The sequence below is a fragment of the Pristiophorus japonicus genome, unplaced genomic scaffold (genome assembly GCF_044704955.1).
Source record: "Pristiophorus japonicus isolate sPriJap1 unplaced genomic scaffold, sPriJap1.hap1 HAP1_SCAFFOLD_1473, whole genome shotgun sequence".
Taxonomy (NCBI): Eukaryota; Metazoa; Chordata; class Chondrichthyes; family Pristiophoridae; genus Pristiophorus; species Pristiophorus japonicus.
The window spans coordinates 21596-44486 of NW_027251148.1; the positions used below are offsets into that span (position 1 = coordinate 21596).

At 52.6% G+C, this 22891-nt stretch overlaps 1 protein-coding gene across 1 annotated transcript in view; it reads right to left on the bottom strand.

Moving 5' to 3' along the window:
- The window catches only part of LOC139242801 (angiotensin-converting enzyme 2-like), a gene marked incomplete at both ends in the record, with an annotated part of 47149 nt that overhangs the window by 16366 nt on the left and 7892 nt on the right, over positions 1-22891 (bottom strand). The window contains 2 exons of the mRNA XM_070870507.1: positions 14919-15095; positions 21235-21359. Of these exons, the coding sequence (XP_070726608.1) occupies positions 14919-15095; positions 21235-21359 (302 nt within the window). The remainder of the gene's footprint in view (positions 1-14918; positions 15096-21234; positions 21360-22891) is intronic.

Consider the following 22891-nt stretch of genomic DNA (forward strand, 5'->3'; position numbering starts at 1 on the left):
GACACCTCCATCCCTCACCGTAAACACCCAGTCCCTCGACACCTCCATCCCTCACCGTAAACACCCAGTCCCTCGACACCTCCATCCCTCACCGTAAACACCCAGTCCCTCGATACCTCCATCCCTCACCGTAAACACCCAGTCCCTCGACACCTCCATCCCTCACCGTAAACACCCAGTCCCTCTGCACCTTAAACCCTCACCATAAACACCCGGTCCCTCGACACCTCCATCCCTCACCGTAAACACCCGGTCCCTCGACACCTCCAACCCTCACCGTAAACACCCAGTGCCTCGACACCTCCATCCCTCACCGTAAACACCCAGTCCCTCGACACCTCCATCCCTCACCGTAAACACCCAGTCCCTCGACACCTCCAACCCTCACCGTAAACACCCAGTCCCTTGACACCTCCATCCCTCACCGTAAACACCCGGTCCCTCGACACCTCCAACCCTCACCGTAAACACCCAGTCCCTCACCGTAAACACCCAGTCCCTCGACACCTCCAACCCTCACCGTGAGCACCCAGTCCCTCGACACCTCCATCCCTCACCGTAAACACCCAGTCCCTCGACACCTCCATCCCTCACCATAAACACCCAGTCCCTCGACACCTCCATCCCTCACCGTAAACACCCGGTCCCTCGACACCTCCAACCCTCACCGTAAACACCCAGTCCCTCGACACCTCCATCCCTCACCGTAAACACCCAGTCCCTCGACACCTCCAACTCTCACCGTAAACACCCAGTCCCTCGACACCTCCATCCCTCACCGTAAACACCCAGTTCCTCGACACCTCCAACTCTCACCGTAAACACCCAGTCCCTCGACACCTCCATCCCTCACCGTAAACACCCAGTCCCTCGACACCTCCATCCCTCACCGTAAACACCCAATCCTTCGACACCTCCATCCCTCACCGTAAACACCCAATCCCTCGACACCTCCATCCCTCACCGTAAACACCCAATCCCTCGACACCTCCATCCCTCACCGTAAACACCCAGTCCCTCAACACCTCCATCCCTCACTGTAAACACCCAGCCCTGTGCACCTTCAACCCTCACCGTGAACACCCAGTCCCTCAACAGCTCCAACTCTCACCGTAAACACCCAGTCCCTCGACACCTCCAACCCTCACCGTAAACACCCAGTCCCTCGACACCTCCATCCCTCACCGTAAACACCCAGTCCCTCGACACCTCCAATCCTCACCGTAAACACCCAGTCCCTCGACACCTCCATCCCTCACCGTAAACACCCGGTCCCTCAACAGCTCCATCCCTCACCGTAAACACCCAGTCCCTCTGCACCTTAAACCCTCACCGTAAACACCCAGTCCCTCGACACCTCCAACCCTCACCGTAAACACCCGGTCCCTCGACACCTCCATCCCTCACCGTAAACACCCAGTCCCTCGACACCTCCAATCCTCACCGTAAACACCCAGTCCCTCGACACCTCCATCCCTCACCGTAAACACCCAGTCCCTCTGCACCTTAAACCCTCACCATAAACACCCGGTCCCTCGACACCTCCATCCCTCACCGTAAACACCCAGCCCTGTGCACCTTCAACCCTCACCGTGAGCACACAGTCCCTCGACACCTCCATCCCTCACCGTAAACACCCAGTCCCTCGATACCTCCAACCCTCACCGTAAACACCCAGTCCCTCGACACCTCCATCCCTCACTGTAAACACCCAGTCCCTCGACACCTCCATCCCTCACCGTAAACACCCGGTCCCTCGACACCTCCATCCCTCAACATAAACACCCAGTCCCTCGACACCTCCATCCCTCACTGTAAACACCCAGTCCCTCGACACCTCCATCCCTCAACATAAACACCCAGTCCCTCGACACCTCCATCCCTCACCGTAAACACCCAGTCCCTCGACACCTCCAACCCTCACCGTAAACACCCAGTCCCTCGACACCTCCATCCCTCACCGTAAACACCCAGTCCCTCGACACCTCCAACCCTCACCGTAAACACCCAGTCCCTCGACACCTTCAACCCTCACCGTAAACACCCAGTCCCTCGACACCTTCAACCCTCACCGTAAACACCCAGTCCCTCGACACCTCCAACCCTCACCGTAAACACCCAGTCCCTCGACACCTCCATCCCTCACCGTAAACACCCAGTCCCTCGACACCTTCAACCCTCACCGTAAACACCCAGTCCCTCGACACCTCCATCCCTCACCGTAAACACCCGGTCCCTCAACAGCTCCATCCCTCACCGTAAACACCCAGTCCCTCTGCACCTTAAACCCTCACCATAAACACCCGGTCCCTCAACAGCTCCATCCCTCACCGTAAACACCCAGTCCCTCGACACCTCCAACCCTCACCGTAAACACCCGGTCCCTCGACACCTCCAACCCTCATCGTAAATGTTATGTATCTGTAAAGCATGCACTCCCATGTTCCGCCACCAGGGAGCTCATCCCCTGAAGTCCCAAGGGATCCCAGCATCCCTTGGGAGCAATGTACATAAGCCAGCCCCTAAGGCCTGTTCCTCACTCTGGAGTGTCTTATTAAAGACTGAGGTCACTGTTACTTTAACCTCCCTGTGTGCAGTCTCATCTGTGTTAGGAACACAATAACTGGCGACAAGAATACGAATCCAACGCAAAGATGCAGCAAGTTGTGGGCATCCTGGAAAAGTTCTCGGAGGGTGAGGACTGGGAAGCCTATGTTGAATGGCTAGACCAGTACTTTGTAGCCAACGAGCTGGACGGAGAAGGAAGTGCTGCAAAAAGGAGAGCGGTCCTCCTCACGGTCTGCGGGGCACCGACCTACAGCCTCATGAAGAATTTTCTGGCTCTGGTGAAACCCACAGATAGGTCATATGAGGAGCTGGGTACACTGGTTCGGGAGCATCTTAACCTGAGGGAGAGCGTGCTGATGGCGAGGTATCGGTTCTACACGTGCCAGCAATCTGAAGGTCAGGAAGTGGCGAGCTACGTCGCCGAGCTAAGGTGATTTGCAGGACAATGTAAGTTTGATGGCTACCTGGAGCAGATGCTCAGCGACTTTTTTGTACTGGGCATTGGCCACGAGACCATCCTACGAAAACTTTTGACTGTAAAGACACCGAACTTCAGTAAGGCCATTGCGATAGCACAGGCGTTTATGTCCACCAGTGATAACACCAAACAAATCTCTCAGCACACAAGTGCTCGCAATGTTCATAAATTAACTGGAACTGTGTTTGCGAGCAGAAATGTACAGGGCAGAACCCACGAGTCTGCAACTGCCAGCAGGCCTCAGGTGACCCAGATGACTCAGAATCCCCAACAAAGGATGAATGCAAGGCAATTCACACCTTGTTGGTGTTGTGGAGGCTTCCATTCAGCCTATTCAAGCCGCTTCAAAGGGTATGTTTTCAAGAGCTGTGGAACAATGGAGCACCTCCAATGAGCTTGCAAACGAGCTGCAAGCTCTGCAAAACCTGCTAACCACCACGTGGCAGAGGAAGATCAGTCCATGGTGGATCAAAGCAATTTCGAGCCTCAGAGAGAGGAGGCAGATGCTGAAGTACATGGGGTGCACATATTTTCAACAAAATGTCCACCTATAATGCTAAATGTAAAATTGAATGGCTTACCCATAGCCATGGAACTGGACACTTGCGCTAGCCAATCCATCATGAGTAAAAAGATGTTTGAAAGACTGTGGTGCAACAAGGCATTCAGACCAGCCCTGAGCCCCTTCCACACAAAGAGCTTATCACTGTCCTGGGCAGCACCATGATCAAGGTCACCTACGAGGGCACAGTGCACGAGCTGCCACTCTGGATTGTCCCGGGCGATGGCCCCACACTGCTTGGAAGGAGCTGGCTGGGCAAAATCCATTGGAACTGGGCTGACATCCGAGCGCTATCACATGTCGATGAGGCCTCAAGTACCCAGGTTCTTAACAAATTTCCTTCCCTTTTTGAGCCAGGCATTGGAAACTTTTCCGGGGCGAAGGTGCAGATCCACTTGGTCCCAGAGGCATGACCCATTCACCACAAGGCGCGAGCGGTACCTCACATGATGAGGGAGAGAGTGGAAATCGAGCTGGACAGGCTGCAACGCGAGGGCATCATCTCCCCAGTGGAATTCAGCGAGTGGGCCAGCCCGATTGTTCCAGTACTCAAAAATTATGGCACGGTCAGGATTTGCGGTGATTATAAAGTAACTATTAATCGTTTCTCTCTACAGGACCAATACCCGCTACCTAAGGCAGATGACCTATTTGCGATGCTGGCAGGAGGCAAGATGTTCACCAAGCTCAACCTGACTTTGGCCGACATGACGCAGGAGCTGGAGGAGTCTTCGAAGGGCCTCACCTGCATCAACATGCACAAGGCACTGTTCATCTACAACAAATGCCCTTTTGGAATTTGGTCGGCTGCAGCGATCTTCCAGAGAAACATGGAGAGCCTACTCAAGTCGGTACCACGCACGGTGGTCTTTCAGGACGACATATTGGTTACGGGTCAGGACACCGCCGAGCACCTACAAAACCTGGAGGAGGTCCTCCAGTGACTGGATCGCATAGGGCTGCGGCTGAAGAGGTCGAAATGGGTCTATATGGCAACAGAAGTGGATTTTTGGGGAGAAAGATCGCGGCGGACGGCATTCGGCCCACAGACGCCAAGACAGAGCCTATCAGGAACGCGCCCAGGCCACAGAACGTCACGGAGCTGCGGTCATTCCTGGGACTCCTCAACTATTTTGGTAACTTCCTAACGGGGTTAAGCACCCTTTTAGAGCCCCTACATGTGTTATTGCGCAAAGGTGAGAACTGGGTATGGCGAAAAAAAACAAGTAATTGCTTTTGAGAAAGCCAGAAACATTTTATGATCCAACAAGCTGCTTGTATTGTATAACCCGTGTAAAAGACTTGTGCTAGCATGTGATGCGTCGTTGTACGGAGTCGGGTGTGTATTACAAGTTAACGTTGCGGGGAAGTTGCAACCTGTCACCTATGCCTCCAGGAGCTTGTCTAAGGCCGAGAGGGCCGACAGCATGATTGAGAAAGAGGCATTAGCGTGTGTGTTCAGGGTAAAGAAAATGCATCAGTACCTGTCTGGCCTCAAATTTGAGCTGGAAACCGATCACAAGTCCCTCATATCCCTGGTCGCTGAAAACAAGGGGATAAATACTAATGCCTCAGCCCGCATACAATAGTGGGCACTCAGGCTATCAGCGTATAACTATACCATCCGCCACAGGCCAGGCACCGAGAACTGTGCTCTCAGTCGGCTACCATTGCCCACCACGGGGGTGGAAATGATGCAGCCCGCAAACTTGTTGATGGTGGCGCAGCCCGCAGACTTGTCGATGGTCATGGAAGCGTTTGAAAATGATAAATCACGGCCCGCCAGGTTAGGACTTGGACCAGCCAGGATCCTCTGCTGTCCCTAGTAAAAAAACTGTGTACTGCATGGGAGCTGGGCCAGCATCCCCGTTGAAATGGAAGAGCCAACCAAGCTGTACCAGTGGCGAAAGGACGAGTTGTCCATTCAGGCAGACTGCCTTTTGTGGGGTAACCACGTAGTGCTACCCAAAAAGGGCAGGGAGATGTTCATCTCGGATCTCCACAGCACACACCCGGGTACAGTAATGATGAAAGCAATAGCCAGATCCCATGTGTGGTGGCCCGGTATCGACTCTGACTTGGCAGCGTATGTGCTCAGTTGAGCAACGCGCCCAGAGGGGCACCACTACGTTTGTGGTCCTGGCCCTCCAGACTATGGTCGAGGATCCACGTTGACCAAGCGGGCCCGTTTCTCGGTAAAATGTTCCTGGTGGTGGTGGATGCTTTTTCAAAATGGATTGAATGTGAAATAATGTTGGGGAGCACCGCCAACAGCCTGAGGGCCATGTTTGCCACCCACGGCCTGCCTGACATACTGGTCAGTGACAATGGGCCATGTTTCACCAGTGCCGAATTTAAAGAATTCATGGCCCGCAATGGGATCAAACATGTCACCTCGGCCCCGTTTAAACCAGCATCCAATGGGCAGGCAGAGCGGGCAGTACAAACCATCAAACAGAGCCTTAAACGAGTCACAGAAGGCTCACTCCAAACCCGCCTGTCCCGAGTACTGCTCAGCTACCGCACGAGACACCACACTCACAGGGGTGCCCCAGACTGAGCTACTCATGAAAAAGACACTTAAAACCAGACTCTCGCTGGTTCACCCCAACCTGCATGATCAGGTAGAGAGCAGGCGGCAGCAACAAAATGTAAACAATGGTCATGCCACTGTGTCACGGGAAATTGATCTGAATGACCCTGTGTATGTGCTAAACTATGGACATGGACCCAAGTGGATCGCGGGCACAGTGATAGCTAAAGAAGGGAATAGGGTGTTTGTCGTCAAACTAGACAATGGACAAATTTGCAGAAAGCACCTGGACCAAACGAGGCTGCGGTTCACAGACTGCCCTGAACAACCCACAGCAGACACCACCTTTTTCGAGCCCACAACACACACCCAAAGGATCAACGACACCACCCCGGACCAGGAAATCAAACCGATCATGCCCAACAGCCCAGCAAGGCCAGGCTCACCTAGCAGCCCTGCAGGGCCAACAACACGCCAGCCCAGCGAGGGCACAGCCAACACACTAGAACAGACATTTGTATCAAGGCGGTCCAACAGGGAAAGAAAGGCTGCCGGCCGCCTCACCTTGTAAATAGTTTTCACTTTGACTTTGGTGGGGGAGTGATGTTATGTATCTGTAAAGCATGCACTCCCATATTCCGTCATCAGGGAGTGCATCCCCTGAAGTCCCAAGGGATCCCAGCATCCCTTGGGAGCACTGAATATGAGCCTGTTCCTCACTCTGGAGTGTCTTATTAAAGACTGAGGTCATTGTTACTTTAACCTCCCTGTGTGCAGCCTCATCTGTGTTAGGAACACAATAGTAAACACCCAGTCCCTCAACACCTCCATCCCTCAACATAAACACCCAGTCCCTCTGCACCTCCATCCCTCAACATAAACACCCAGTCCCTCAACACCTCCATCCCTCAACATAAACACCCAGTCCCTCTGCACCTCCATCCCTCAACATAAACACCCAGTCCCTCTGCACCTCCATCCCTCAACATAAACACCCAGTCCCTCAACACCTCCATCCCTCAACATAAACACCCAGTCCCTCTGCACCTCCATCCCTCAACATAAACACCCAGTCCCTCAACACCTCCATCCCTCAACATAAACACCCAGTCCCTCTGCACCTCCATCCCTCAACATAAACACCCAGTCCCTCAACACCTCCATCCCTCAACATAAACACCCAGTCCCTCTGCACCTCCATCCCTCAACATAAACACCCAGTCCCTCGACACCTCCATCCCTCACCGTAAACACCCAGTCCCTCTGCACCTCCATCACTCACCGTAAACACCCAGTCCCTCTGCACCTCCATCCCTCACCGTAAACACCCAGTCCCTCTGCACCTCCATCCCTCAACATGAACACCCAGTCCCTCTGCACCTCCAACCCTCACCGTAAACACCCAGTCCCTCTGCACCTCCATCCCTCACCGTAAACACCCAGTCCCTCTGCACCTCCATCCCTCAACATGAACACCCAGTCCCTCTGCACCTCCAACCCTCACCGTAAACATCCAGTCCCGCGACACCTTCAACCCTCACCGTAAACACCCAGTCCCTCGATACCTCCAACCCTCACCGTAAACACCCAGTCCCTTGACACCTCCATCCCTCACCGTGAGCACCCAGTCCCTCGACACCTCCATCCCTCACCGTAAACAGCCAGTCCCTCAACACCTCCATCCCTCACCGTAAACACCCAGTCCCTCTGCACCTCCATCCCTCACCGTAAACACCCAGTCCCTCGACACCTCCAACCCTCACCGTAAACACCCAGTCCCTCGACACCTCCATCCCTCACCGTAAACACCCAGTCCCTCGACACCTTCAACCCTCACCGTAAACACCCAGTCCCTCGATACCTCCAACCCTCACCGTAAACAGCCAGTCCCTCAACACCTCCATCCCTCACCGTAAACACCCAGTCCCTCGATACCTCCATCCCTCACCGTAAATACCCAGTCCCTCGACACCTCCATCCCTCACCGTAAATACCCAGTCCCTCGACACCTCCATCCCTCACCGTAAACACCCAGTCCCTCGACACCTCCATCCCTCACCATAAACACCCAGTCCCTCGACAATGTTGGGGAAGTCCAGAACCAGGGGACACAGTCTAAGGATAAGGGGGAAGCCATTTAGGACCGAGATGAGGAGGAATTTCTTCACCCAGAGAGTGGTGAACCTGTGGAATTCTCTACCACAGAAAGTTGTTGAGGCCAATTCACTAAATATATTCAAAAAGGAGTTAGATGAAGTCCTTACTACTAGGGGAATCAAGGGGTATGGTGAGAAAGCAGGAATGGGGTACTGAAGTTGCATGTTCAGCCATGAACTCATTGAATGGCGGTGCAGGCTAGAAGGGCCGAATGGCCTACTCCTGCACCTATTTTCTATGTTTCTATGACATCTCCAACCTTCACCGTAAACACCCAATCCTTCGACACCTCCATCCCTCACCATAAACTCCCAGTCCCTCGATACCTCCATCCCTCACCGTAAACACCCAGTCCCTCGATACCTCCATCCCTCACCGTAAACACCCAGTCCCTCGATACCTCCATCCCTCACCATAATCACCCAGTCCCTCGATACCTCCATCCCTCACCATAAACACCCAGTCCCTCGACACCTCCATCCCTCACCATAAACACCCAGTCCCTCGATACCTCCATCCCTCACCGTAAACACCCAGTCCCTCGATACCTCCATCCCTCACCATAAACACCCAGTCCCTCGATACCTCCATCCCTCAACATAAACACCCAGTCCCTCGACACCTCCATCCCTCACCATAAACACCCAGTCCCTCGACACTCCATCCCGCAACATAAACACCCAGTCCCTCGACACCTCCGTCCCTCACCGTAAACACCCAGTCCCTCGATACCTCCATCCCTCAACATAAACACCCAGTCCCTCGACACCTCCATCCCTCACCGTAAACACCCAGTCCCTCGATACCTCCATCCCTCACCATAAACACCCAGTCCCTCGACACCTCCATCCCTCACCATAAACACCCAGTCCCTCGACACCTCCATCCCTCACCATAAACACCCAGTCCCTCGACACTCCATCCCGCAACATAAACACCCAGTCCCTCGACACCTCCATCCCTCACCGTAAACACCCAGTCCCTCGATACCTCCATCCCTCAACATAAACACCCAGTCCCTCGACACCTCCATCCCTCACCATAAACACCCAGTCCCTCGACACTCCATCCCGCAACATAAACACCCAGTCCCTCGACACCTCCATCCCTCACCGTAAACACCCAGTCCCTCGATACCTCCATCCCTCAACATAAACACCCAGTCCCTCGACACCTCCATCCCTCACCGTAAACACCCAGTCCCTCGACACCTCCGTCCCTCACCGTAAACACCCAGTCCCTCGATACCTCCATCCCTCAACATAAACACCCAGTCCCTCGACACCTCCATCCCTCAACATAAACACCCAGTCCCTCTACACCTTCAACCCTCACCATAAACACCCAGTCCCTCGACACCTCCATCCCTCAACATAAACACCCAGTCCCTCGACACCTCCGTCCCTCACCGTAAACACCCAGTCCCTCGATACCTCCATCCCACAACATAAACACCCAGTCCCTCGATACCTCCATCCCTCAACATAAACACCCAGTCCCTCGACACCTCCATCCCTCACCATAAACACCTAGTCCCTCGACACCTCCATCCCTCACCATAAACACCCAGTCCCTTGACACCTCCGTCCCTCACCATAAACACCCAGTCCCTTGAGACCTCCGTCCCTCACCATGAGCCTGAGGCCCGACCAGTCCCCATCCACCTGGCACAACGTGTTCTCACATTGAACAACTTCTTCTTTGCCTCCACTCACTTACTCCAAATAAAGGTTGCTAGGAGAACGTGTATGGGAACCTATGCCTGCCTTTTCATGGGGTAGATGGAACACTTTTTGTTCCAGTCCTACTGGGGTCCCCTCCCTCTTTTTCCGATACATTGAAGACTATATCGGCACTGCTTCCTACTCTCTACCTGAACTGGATAATGTTATCAACTTTGTTTCCAATTTCCACCCTTCCCTCACCTTCACATTGTCCATCTTCGACTCTTCCCTTCCCTTCCTCGACTTCTCCGTCTCCTTCTCTGGGGATAGGCTATCGACTAGTATCCACTATAAGCCCACTGACTCCCACAGCTACCTGGACTATACTTCCTCCCACCTCGCATCCTGTAAGGACTCCATTCAATTTCCCACTTTCTCTGTCTCCATCACATCTGTGCTGACGACGCCACCTTGTATACTAGTGCTTCCAATATGTCTTCCTTTTTCCTCAACCGAGGATTCCCATTCCGCCGTGGTGAACATGGCCCTTGACCGTGTCCGTTCTATTTCCCGCACCTCTGCTCTCACCCCTTCCCCTCCCTCCCAGAAACATGACAGGGTTCTCCTTGTCCTCACCTTTCACCCCACCAGCCTCCACATTCAACGGATCATCCTCCGCCATTTCCTCCACCTCCAGCATGATCCCATCTCCAATCACATCTTCCCCTTCCCTCTCAGCATTCCGAAGGGACCGCTCCCTCCGCGACACCCTGGTCCATTCCGCAGTCACCCCAGCACCCCCTCCCCTTCCCACGGCACCTTCCCGTGCAAGTGCAGGAGATTCAACACCTACCCTTTTACCTCCTCCCTTCCCACTGTCCAGGGCCCCAAACACTCCTTCCAGGTGAAACAGCAATTTACTTGTACTTCTTTCAATTCAGTATACTGTATTCGCTGCTCATGATGCGGTCTCCTCTACATTGGGGAGACCAAATGCAGATTGGGTAACCGCTTTGCAGAACACCTCCGTTCAGTCCGTAAGTGTGACCCCGAGCTTCTGGAGTGAGTGAGTGTGAGTGTGAGTGTGAGTGAGTTTGAGTGTGAGTGACTGTGAGTGAGTGAATGAGTGCATGTGAGTGAGAGTGAGTGAGTGAGAATGTGAGTGAGTGTAGTGAGAGTCAGTGAGTATGAGTGTGAGTGAGTGAGAGTGAGTGTGAACGAATGTGAGTGGGTATGAGTATGAGTGAGGGAGTGAGTGAGTGTGAGTGAGTGATTGAGTGTGAGTGAATGTGAATTTGAGTGCGAGTAAGTGTGACTGAGCGTGAATGAGTGAGTGTAGTTAGAGTGAGTGAGTGTAAGAGTGAGCGAGTGTAAGTGTGAGTGAGTGAGTGTGATTGAGTGTGTGAGTGAGAGTGAGTGAGGGAGAGTGATTGAATGAGTGTGAGTGAGAGTGAGTGAGGGCCAGTGAGTGAGGGCCAGTGAGTGAGGGCCAGTGAGTGTGAGTAAGTGTGACTGAGAGTGAGAGTGAGTGAGTGTGAGAGAGTGAGTGTGATTGAGTGTGAGTGAGTGAGAGTGAGTGAGAGTGAGTGAGGGAGAGTGATTGAATGAGTGTGAATGAGTGAGAGTGAGAGTGAGTGAGGGCCAGAGAGTGTGAGTGTGTGACAGTGAGTGAGTAAGAGTGAGTGAGTGAGGGAGAATGAGTGAGAGTGGGTGTGAGTGTGAGTGAGAGTGAATGTGAGTGAGGGTCAGTGAGTGTGAGTGAGTGCGAGTGAATGTATGAGCGAGTGTGTAAGTGAGGGAGAGTGTGAGTGAGTGTGAGTGAGTGTGAGTGAATGTGAGTGAATGTGAGTGAATGTGAGAATGAGGGTGTGTGAGTGAGTGTGTGAGTGAGTGTGTGAGTTAGTGAGGGAGAGTGTGAGAGAGTGTGTGAGTGTGAGTGAAAGTGAGTGTGAGTGAGAGAGATTGAGTGAGGGAGAGTGAGTGTGAGTGAGTGAGGGCCAGTGAGTGTGAGTGTGTGAGAGTCAGTGATTGAGAGTGAGTGAGGGAGAATGAGTGAGAGTGGGTGTGAATGTGAGTGAGGGCCAGTGAATGTGAGTGAGTGAATGTGAGTGTAAGAAAGTATGAGCGCGAGTGGGAATGACTGAGTGCGAGTGAGTGGGTGTGAGTGAATGAGTGAGAGAGAGTGTGAGTGAGTGTGAGTGAATGTGTGAGTGAGTGAGGGAGAGTGTGAAAGAGTGTGAGTGAGTGGGAGTGAGTGAGTGAGGGAGAGTGTGAAGGAATGTGAGTGAGAGTGAGTGAGGGCCAGTGAGTGTGAGAGAGTGAGTGAGAGTGCGTGGGAGTGAGTGTGAGTGAGTGAGTGAGGGAGAGTGATTGTGAGTGAGATTGAATGTGAGTGAGGGTCAGTGGGTGTGAGTGTGTGAGAGTGAGTGAGTGTGAGTGAATGTGTAAGTGTGTGAGTGAGAGTGTGCGAGAGAGTGTGAGTGAGTGTGTGAGTGTGTGAGAGAGTGTGAGTGAGTCTGTGAGTGTGTGAGTGAGAGTGAGTGAGGGAGAGTGAGTGAGGGAGAGTGAGTGAGAGAGAGTGAGTGAGAGAAGAGTGAGTGAGAGTGATTGTGAGTGAGGGCCAGTGAGTGTGAGTGTGTGAGAGTGAGTGAGAGTGACTGAGTGTCCCCATTACCCAGGGTATCTCCCTCTCCGTGTCCTCCTTACGCAGGGCATCTCCCTCTCTGTGTTCCCCTTACCCAGTGTATCTCGCTCACTGTGTCCCTTTACCCAGGGTATCTCCCTCTCAGTGACCCCCTCAGTGTGAGTGTGAATGTGTGAGTGAATGTGTGTGAGGGTGAGTTAGTGTGAGTGAGAGTGTGAGTGAGTGTGGGTCTGTGAGTGTGAGTGAGAGTGTGTGAGTGAGTGTGAGTGTGTGGGTGAGTGAGTGTGAGTCTGTGAGTGTAAGTGAGTGAGGGAGAGTGAGTGAGGGAGAGTGAGTGAGGGAGAGTGAGTGAGGGAGAGTGAGTGAGGGAGGGTGAGTGAGGGAGGGTGAGTGGGGGTGAGTGAGAGTGAATGTGAGTAAGGGCCAGTGAGTGCGAGTGTGTGAGAGTGAGAGTGACTGAGTGAATGAGTGTGAGTGAGTGTGAATGAGTGAATGTGAGTGAATGAGTGTAAGTATGAGTTAGTGTGAGTGTGAGTGAGTGTGAGTCTGTGAGTGTAAGTGAGTGTGTGTGAGTGAGTGTGAGTGAGCATGCGTGAGTGTGTGAATGAGTGTGCATGTGAGTGAGCGTGTGATTCATTGCGAGTGTGTGAGTGAGTGTGAGTAAGAGTGTGTGAGTGAGAGAGTGAGTGTGAGTGAGAGAGTGAGTGTGAGTGAGAGAGTGAGTGTGAGTAAGAGTGTGTGAGTGAGAGTGTGTGAGCGAGAGTGTGAGTGTGTGAGTGAGTGTGAGTGAGTGTATGAGAGTGTGAGTATGAGTGAGTGAGAGTGTCTGAGTGAGAGTGTGAGTGAGTGTGAATGAGATTTTGTGAGTGAGAGTGTGTGTGTGAGTGAGTGTGTGAATGTGAGTGTGATTGAGCGTGTGAGTGTGAGTGTGTGAATGCGAGTGTGAGTGTGTGAGTGAGTGTGAGTGTGTGAGTGAGTGTGAGTGTGTGAATGTGAGTGTGAGTGAGAGTGTGAGTATGTGTGTGAATGTGAGTGTGATTGAGCGAGTGAGTGTGCGTGTGTGAATGCGAGTGTGAGTGAGTGAGTGTGTGAATGTGAGTGTGATTGAGCGTGTGAGTGTGAGTGAGTGTGAGCGTGTGAATGCGAGTGTGAGTGAGTGTGTGAATGTGAGTGTGTGAATGAGTGAGTGTGAGTGTGTGAATGTGAGTGTGAGTGTGTGAATGTGAGTGTGAGTGAGAGTGTGAGTGTGTGAATGCGAGTGTGAGTGAGTGGGTGTGAGTGTGTGAATGTGAGTGTGAGTGTGAGTGTGAGTGAGAGTGTGAGTATGTGTATGAGTGTGAGTGTGACGGGTTATCGGGTCTTGGTGAAGTGTGTAATGCAGCAGCAGAGTTTGGGATGTAGTGATGTAGTGAGGCAGGAGGACAGAAGCTGCACGGATGGCCTCCCACTGGAGTTTGTCGAGATGGTGGGAAGATCTGTCCTCAGGCTTCTCGTCATACCTGCCTGGCTGTTGCTGCCAGGGGATATAACACCTGATCAGCACCGGGGGCAGAGCAGCCTCCTCACCCACCCCACGCGTCTCCATGGAGACCCTCTCCTGTGCAAGGGCGGCTGCTCTTTGGGTGCCCGGACCCTGAGGTGGCGACATCGTGTGCCTACTGGATGCTCTGCAGCAGACCAGCATCCAGTATACACATGTCCTCCTGGGCCAGGGAAGCAGCGATTCCCAGCAGAAACTGCAAGGATTAAGTTTGTATCACGAGGTCTGGAATGAACCTCCGCAAACTAATCTGAACTGCAGAGAGCTGAGTTGAGTGGATTTCAAGTCAGACCTTTGGGCCTGTGACTGGTAAAGCCCAGCCTCAATGTTTTTCGATTGATAATCACAGACATGGGTAGAGAATCGTTGAATCCTGAAACACAGAGAGGGCTTTTTAGCTCAATGTGCCGGTCCACTGATGGATTCATCCCGGTCCTCTGCTCTTTCCCTATAGCACTGAAAATTCCTCTCCTTCAGGGTCATCAAGAACATAAGAATTAGGAGCAGGAGTCGGCCATTCGGCCCCTTGAGCCTGCTCCGCCAGTCAATAACATCATGGCTGATCTTCAACCTCAACTCCACTTTCACGCCTGATCCCCAGGTCCCCAGATCCCCAGATCCCTTGATTCCATTATCTGAAGGAGGCAGCAAAATGCTTGGGGAAGAGTTGCATCCTTTACACATGATCATTTCCTCAGATTGCCCACAGTCTAACAGGACTAAAAGACTACAATCAGCAAGGAGAATGAAGATTTCCAGGCACTTGACTTACACGGGCTCCAGTTAGTGACCCAGCCAATCATTCTCCCATTCAACTCATTGTCCTTCTTCAGCCACGTATACAAGGGCGCAAAATATTTCAGCAGAGGGGTGGCATTCATTCTGGTTTGTCCAGTTACTTTCTGAAGTGCCCTGGTCCATGATTCAGACTTCCCCAGTTTGAGCATATCACTGTATGAGAGAGAACAATACAATGCAGTAGTAACCAGCTGTTTATTCGAGTGAACGTCATCATTTTATCATGATAAAGAGGTTTATATATCATATATGGCTTTGACTTAAATCAGCCTCTCTACTCATGGACAGCGTGTGGTTGTCCATGGCGATATTTCATCCTTCCTGCAACAGTGAAGAATCTATCACTGACAGGATGAGTGGCTCCTGCCCCGGCAGCTTCAAATCTGACAATCGATATGCTGAATGTGGTAAAGAATAGTATCCTGAACTAGTTCTCACACATGGATGGCGGCTTTGTCCCAAAGTGTAACCGTACGTCGCGGAGATAACAACAACAACAGCATGCATTTAAAAAGCGCCTTTAACGGTGGAAAACATCCCAAGGCACTTCACAGGGGTGTCATCAGACAAAGACGGTTCACATGGAGCCAAAGAAGGATATATTAGTTGGGCTTTAGTCAGAAGTAGGTTTTCAGGAGCGTCTTAAAGCAGAAGAGAGGTAGAGGCGGAGAGGCTCTGGGACGGAGTTGCAAAGCTTGGGCAGAAATGGCCGAAGGCACGGCCACCAATGACGAAGCGAATGGAGTGTGGGATGGTTCAAAGGCTAGTGTTAGGGGAACACAGAGTTCTCAGGGGGTTGTAGGGCTGGAGGAGGTTACACATGATCGGTGGGACAAAGTCACTAAAGCCTTTGAAAATCAGGACGAAAAATTTAAATCTGAGGCATTGCCAGACTGGGAACCAATGTAGGTAGGCGAGCACAGAAGTGATGGGTGAGTGGGACTTGGTGCGAGTTAGGACACGGGGAACAGGGGGTGATGGGTGAGCGGGATTTGGTGCGAGTTAGGACACGGGGCACGGTGAGTGATGGGTGAGCGGGACTTGGTGTGAGTTAGGACACGGGACAGTGAGCACAGAGGGTGATGGGTAAGCGGGACTTGGTGTGAGTTAGGACAAGGGCAGCGAGCAGAGGGGGTGATGGGTGAGTGGGACTTGGTGCAAGTTAGGACACGGGTCAGTGAGCACAGGGGGTGATGGGTGAGCGGGACTCGGTGCGAGTTAGGACATGGGTCAGACAGCACTGGGGTGATGGGTGACTGGGACTTGGTCTGTGTTAGGACACGGGCAGGAGAGTTTTGTATGAGCTGAGGTTTATTGAAGATGGAAGATGGGAGGCCGGCCAGGAGTGCGTGGGATTGCTGAGTCTGGAGGTAACAAAGGCACGCATGTGGGTTTCAGCAGCAAATGGGCTGAGGCGAGGGGGCGGGGGGGAGACTGGCGATGTTACGGAGGTGGACAAAGGCGGTCTTTGTAATGGAGAGGATATGAAGTTGGTGCTCGGCTCAGGGTCAAATAGGACGGCAAGGTTACAAACAGTGTGGTTCAGCCTCAGACACTGGCCCGGGCAGGGGGCGGAGTCAGTGGGAGGGGGTGGAGTCAGTGGGAGAGGGTGGGGTCAGTGGGAGGGGTTGGGGTCAGTGAAAGGGGTGGAGTCATTGGGAGGGGAGTGGGTTAACAGGAGGGGGTGGGGTCAGCGGATGGGGGTGGAGTCAGCGGGAGGGGGTGGGGTCAGTGGGGGGGTGGGGCCAGTGGGAGAGGGTGGAGTCAGTGGGAGGGGGTGGGGTCAGCGGGAGGGGGTGGGGTCAGCGGGAGGGGTTGGGGTCAGTGAAAGGGGGTGGAGTCAGTGGGAGGGGGTGGAGTCAGTGGGAGGGGTTGGTGTCAGTGGGAGGGGGTGGAGTCAGTGGGAGGGGGTGGAGTCAGTGGGAGGGGGTGGGGTCAGTGGGGGGGGGGTGGAGTCAGTGGGGGGGGTGGGGTCAGTGGGAGGGGTTGGGGTCAGTGGGAGGGGGTGGAGTCAGTGGGGGGGGTGGAGTCAGTGGGAGGGGGTGGGGTCAGTGGGAGGGGTTGGGGTCAGTGGGAGGGGGTGGAGTTTGTGGGAAGAGTGAAGACAATGGGGCCAAGATTCCGGGTCCCAGAGACCCGTTACCGTTTGTTTGCGGCAGCCATTCATCGGAATCCCGTGGCCGCCGCTATTGGGTCAATTGGCCGCCCCGACCCAAATTCAGGTCGGGGACTTTTGGGCCTGGACCCGATACCGCCCGATGTTGATCACCACCGCAAGCACGTCACCAGAATACGCACCGACGTTTTCCCTCACATTAAAAATCGTCCGACCAAAATCGCTGCCCCGCCGCGCGGTGCCCCCGACGGGTTTATCTGTCGGTGAACCTTCTCCTCACTGAGTGCGGCCCGGCACCGTGGCCGCCATGTAATCATTTTTGCCGGCCGACTTCCCGAAACAAAAGTGTTTGTCTAGGCTTCGTTAACTGCACATCCACATACAACACATTGCCAGAATCGCAGGATGCCCATTTTATATGGATAGGTTTCATCCAGGCAGCCCTCATCCGTGCCTTTGTTACCTCTAAACTTGACTATTCCAACGCACTCCTGGCTGGCTTCCCACATTCTACCCTACGTAAACTAGAGATGATCCAAAACTCAGCAGCCCGTGTCCTAACTCGCACCGAGTCCCGCTCACCCATCACCCCCTGTACTCACTGCCCCCGTGTCCTAACCCGTACCATCCCGCTCACCCATCACCCCTGTACTCACTGCCCCGTGTCCTAACTCGCACCAAGTCCCGCTCACCCATCACCCCGTGTACTCACTGCCCCCGTGTCCTAACCCGTACCATCCCGCTCACCCATCACCCCTGTACTCACTGCCCCCGTGTCCTAACTCGCACCGAGTCCCGCTCACCCATCACCCCCTGTGCTTACTGCCCCCGTGTCCTAACCCGTACCATCCCGCTCACCCATCACCCCCTGTGCTTACTGCCCCCGTGTCCTAACCCGTACCATCCCGCTCACCCGTCACCCCTGTGCTCACTGCTCCCGTGTCCTATCCCGCACCGTCCCGCTCACCAATCACCTTCTGTGCTCACTGCCCCGTGTCCTAACTCGCACCAAGCCCCGCTCACCCATCACCCCCTGTACTCACTGCCCCCGTGTCCTAACCCGTACCATCCCGCTCACCCATCACCCCTGTACTCACTGCCCCGTGTCCTAACTCGCACCAAGTACCGCTCGCCCATCACCCCCTGTACTCACTGCCCCCGTGTCCTAACCCGTACCATCCCGCTCACCCATCACCCCTGTACTCACTGCCCCGTGTCCTAACTCGCACCAAGTCCCGCTCACCCATCACCCCGTGTACTCACTGCCCCCGTGTCCTAACCCGTACCATCCCGCTCACTCATCACCCCTGTACTCACTGCCCCCGTATCCTAACTCGCACCGAGTCCCGCTCACCCATCACCCCCTGTGCTTACTGCCCCCGTGTCCTAACCCGTACCATCCCGCTCACCCGTCACCCCTGTGCTCACTGCTCCCGTGTCCTATCCCGCACCGTCCCGCTCACCAATCACCTTCTGTGCTCACTGCCCCGTGTCCTAACTCGCACCAAGCCCCGCTCACCCATCACCTCTGTGCTCGGTGACCTACATTGACTCTCAGTTAAGCAACGCCTCAAATTCAAAATTCTCATCCTTATTTACAAATCCCTCCGTGGCCTCGCCCCTCCCTATCTCTGTAATCTTCTCCAGCCCCACAAATCCCCTCTCTCCACATTTCTGCTCCTCTAACTCTGCCCTCCTGAGCATCCCTGATTATAATCGCTCAACCATTGATGGCCGTGCCTTCTGTTGCCTGGGCCCCAAGCTCTGGAACTCCCTCCCTAAACCTCCCCACCTCTCTACCTCTCTTTCCTCCTTCAAGATGCTCCTTAAAAACCTACCTCTTTGACCAAGCTTTTGGTCACCTGAGCTAATTTCTACTTATGCTTCTCATTGTCAAATTTTTATCGCATAACACTCCTGTGAAGCGCCTTGGGACGTTTCACTATGTTAAAGGCGGTTTATAAATACAGCTTGCTGTTGCTGTTGTTTATAATTCAGTGATATTCTGGTCACTCCAGGACATTGCATGGACACCTAAATTATAGCATCAGGGCCTGATTGAAATATTGGCAGTGGGTGAGTGGTGAGCATTGGAACCTCAGCAGGAAAACAAACCTGAAATGGGTGAAAGTTCAGTGTTGCCCATCTCCACCCATACTTAGAAACATAGAAAATAGGTGCAGGAGTAGGCCATTCGGCCCTTCGAGCCTGCACCACCATTCAATAAGATCATGGCTGATCATTCCCTCAGTACCCCTTTCCCTTAATCCCTTTAGCCGTAAGGGCCATATCTAACTCCCTCTTGAATATATCCAATGAACTGGCATCAACAATTCTCTCTGGTCGGGAATTCCACAGGTTAACAACTCTCTGAGTGAAGAAGTTTCTCCTCATCTCAGTCCTAAATGGCCTACCCTTATCCTAAGACTGTGTCCACTGGTTCTGGTCTTCCCCATCATCGGGAACATTCTTCACGCATCTAACCTGTCCAGTCCCGTCAGAATCTTATACGTTTCTATGAAATTCCCTCTCATCCTTCTAAACTCCAGTGTATAAAGACCCAGTTGATCCAGTCTCTCCTCATATGTCAGTCCCGCCATCCCAAGAATCAGTCTGGTGAACCGTGGCTGCACTACCTCAATAGCAAGAATGTCCTTCCTCAGATTAGGAGACCAAAACTGAACACAATATTCCAGGTGAGGCTTCACCAAGGCCCTGTACAACTGCAGTAAGACCTCCCTGCTCCTATACTCAAATCGCCTAGCTATGAAGGCCAACATACCATTTGCCTTCTTCATCACCTGCTGTACCTGCATGCCAACTTTTAAAGACTGGTGAACCATGATACCCAGGTCTCGTTGCACCTCCCCCTTTCCTAATCTGTCACCATTCAGATAATATTCTGCCTTCGTGTTTATGCCCCCAAAGTGGATAACCTCACATTTATCCACATTATACTGCATCCACCATGCATTTGCCCACTCACCTAATCTGTCCAAGTCACCCTGCAGCCTCTTAGCGTCCTCCTCACAGCTCACACCACCACCCAGTTTAGTGTCATCTGCAAATTTGGAGATATTACACTCAATTCCTTCATCTAAATCATTAATGTATATTGTAAATAGCTGGGGTCCCAGCATTGAGCCCTGCGGCACTCCACTAGTCACTGCCTGCCATTCTGAAAAGGACCCATTTATCCCGACTCTCTGCTTCCTGTCTGCCAACCAGTTCTCTATCCACGTCAATACATTACCCCCAATACCATGTGCTTTAATTTTGCACATCAATCTCTTGTGTGAGACCTTGTCAAAAGCCTTTTGAAAGTCTAAATACACCACATCCACTGGTTCTCCCTTGTCCACTCTACGAATTACATCCTCAAAAAATTCCAGAAGATTTGTCAAGCATGATTTCCCTTTCATAAATCCATGCTGACTTGGACCGATCCTGTCACGGCTTTCCAAATGTGCTGCTACTTCATCTTTAATAATTGATTCCAACATTTCCCCCACTACTGATGTCAGGCTAACTGGGCTATAATTACCCGTTTTCTATCTCCCTCCTTTTTTTAAACAGTGGTGTTACATTAGCTACCCTCCAGTCCATAGGAACTGATCCAGAGTTGATAGACTGTTAGAAAATGATCACCAATGCATCCACTATTTCTATGGCCACTTACTTATGTACCCTGGGATGCAGACTATCAGGCCCCGGGGATTTGTGTGGTAACTAATCAGAGTATCTACCCTACTACGTGTAAATGCACAGTTTACACTGGGAACCATGTCCCGCTCATTATAGGACATGTCTGGACTGTGACAAACAATCGCCTCAAGAACTCTCACTGCATCCTCAATTATTTCAATATAGCTCATGAGTTATTTTATTGTAATAATTAAACACAAATTGATGTCCTGTGTTGTTGGTCTCAGGATAAATGACTGTTTTGTCTGAAGTGTGGCAGAACGTAAGTGTGACGCTTACAGGCAGTATATGCTGAAGATATAATTGATCTCTGACATTATATTAATACTTTTATTAACTCTGCAAGTAAACACATGGAATAAAGTCCGTAGCATGCTTTGTTTCCATATCCGCTTGCATGGTATTTCCTGTACATTGAGTGCACTCACGTTAGTGCATCTTTGCTGGGACTCCCAAGGGATTGAAACTTGCCTGAGTGCCTTGCCTGCGACTTTGGAGTTGCTGATATCACATTTGTGCAGTTCACCAGTGTGGCGAGCAGCTTTACACAGGGCTTCGTGGAACTGGAACTGGTAGAACGTCCTTGTGAAGTACCTAAAGAGAAAGCGGGGAGCCTTTGTATTTAATGCTGTCAGTAGGTAGCGCTGTAACTAACACACTCATTCTGCCTGTACTTAGCACAGCAGGTCTACTCCAATCGATAAGCATGCTGCATTACCACCAGCATCAATCTGAATTCAAGTTTGCTCACCTTTATATCTGACCTATCACAAGCAATGTTCCAGGAGGTCTATTCCCCAGGGGATTCTCCTTTTACTTTGACAAACTATGTCTGGGCAGGCTCTGGAATACAGTGGCAGGAGGAATTAGGAGCTGTCCGCCCCCAGGCCTAAGAGCAGGAGCAGCCTTTAACATTGTTGTGGTAATATGGCCAGGGCTAAGAATGACATTGTTATCGGCTGTCCCATCGAACAGACAAGAGAAAGTTAAAAGTAACAAATTGTCGGCGTGGTTCTAAATGTTGCATAATTACAGGTGGAAATGTAAAAATCACAGGTGTATCTTAGGTGCTCCTTCCACAGATTGTTAGTTCTAATTCCTTCAGGCAGGGTATTTGTCCAAAAGAAATACTTTCTGTACATCGTGGAGCATAACCACCAACAGTCTGGGGAACTCTCACGCACACACCCAGGGCCCGAAATTCCGGGTCCGGATAAGGCCCGTTACCGCAGGAATGCGGCGGCCATTAGCCACCGATTTCTGGTCGAATGGCCGGCGCCAGACAAATTCAGTAGGGGAGTCCCCACTTCCGCCCCACTGCTGCCGAGCAGCCGTGTGTGCGTCATCAGTGCACGCACCGCCAGGACCCCCCACCTCCGTCCATATTCAGGGCTAAAAAACCGAGTGGTGCCCCCGACAGCTTTCTCTGTCCGTGCGCCTTGCATTTTGTCTGCCAGCCCTGGCGGTGCGGCGGCCATTAAAGGCGAGGGCCCACTGCCGCGGCCGCCATTTTATTTTTTTGCCGCCTGCTTCCATGCTGGCCGGACTATTGTCTTCCCCCCCCCCGGGTTCGGCCGGGCCGCCAACAGGCAGCCTCACACACACTCCCCTCCCTCTTGGTGCCCGGCCGAAACCCTCCCTGGTGGCCCAGTGTCTGATCACGACTGATGACTGATTCTCTCCCCTTTAACGGAGGCGTGATACGTGGTGACGCAGACGTGCAATGATGTCACCACCGCTCCGCTGCTGAGTGACAGCGGCGGAGAATCCGTCCCGCCTCCTTCTCTGCCCCTCACCGGGACTTGACCGATATCCTGGCCAATTAAAAAAAAAGACAAAGAGCTGATTATCGATCAAGAGTCGTCCTCATCCTACCCGGCGGTGAAAACACTTAAAAACTGGTAAGTGGGCCAGGTTTGTGGCGGGCATGAATTTCGGCCCCCCAATATCAAGTGAAAAAAGGCTAAAACAAATGAACAAATTTTGAGAAATATTTGGACGAAAGAGAACTTTAACCCCCACGTCTCCAGTGATGCAGACAACATGGTCAAACAATAATGAGTAAAACAGTCACCAGACGAGCAACACATTGGGGACTGTTTTCAAAGTGTCTGCAGCAGAAGCTG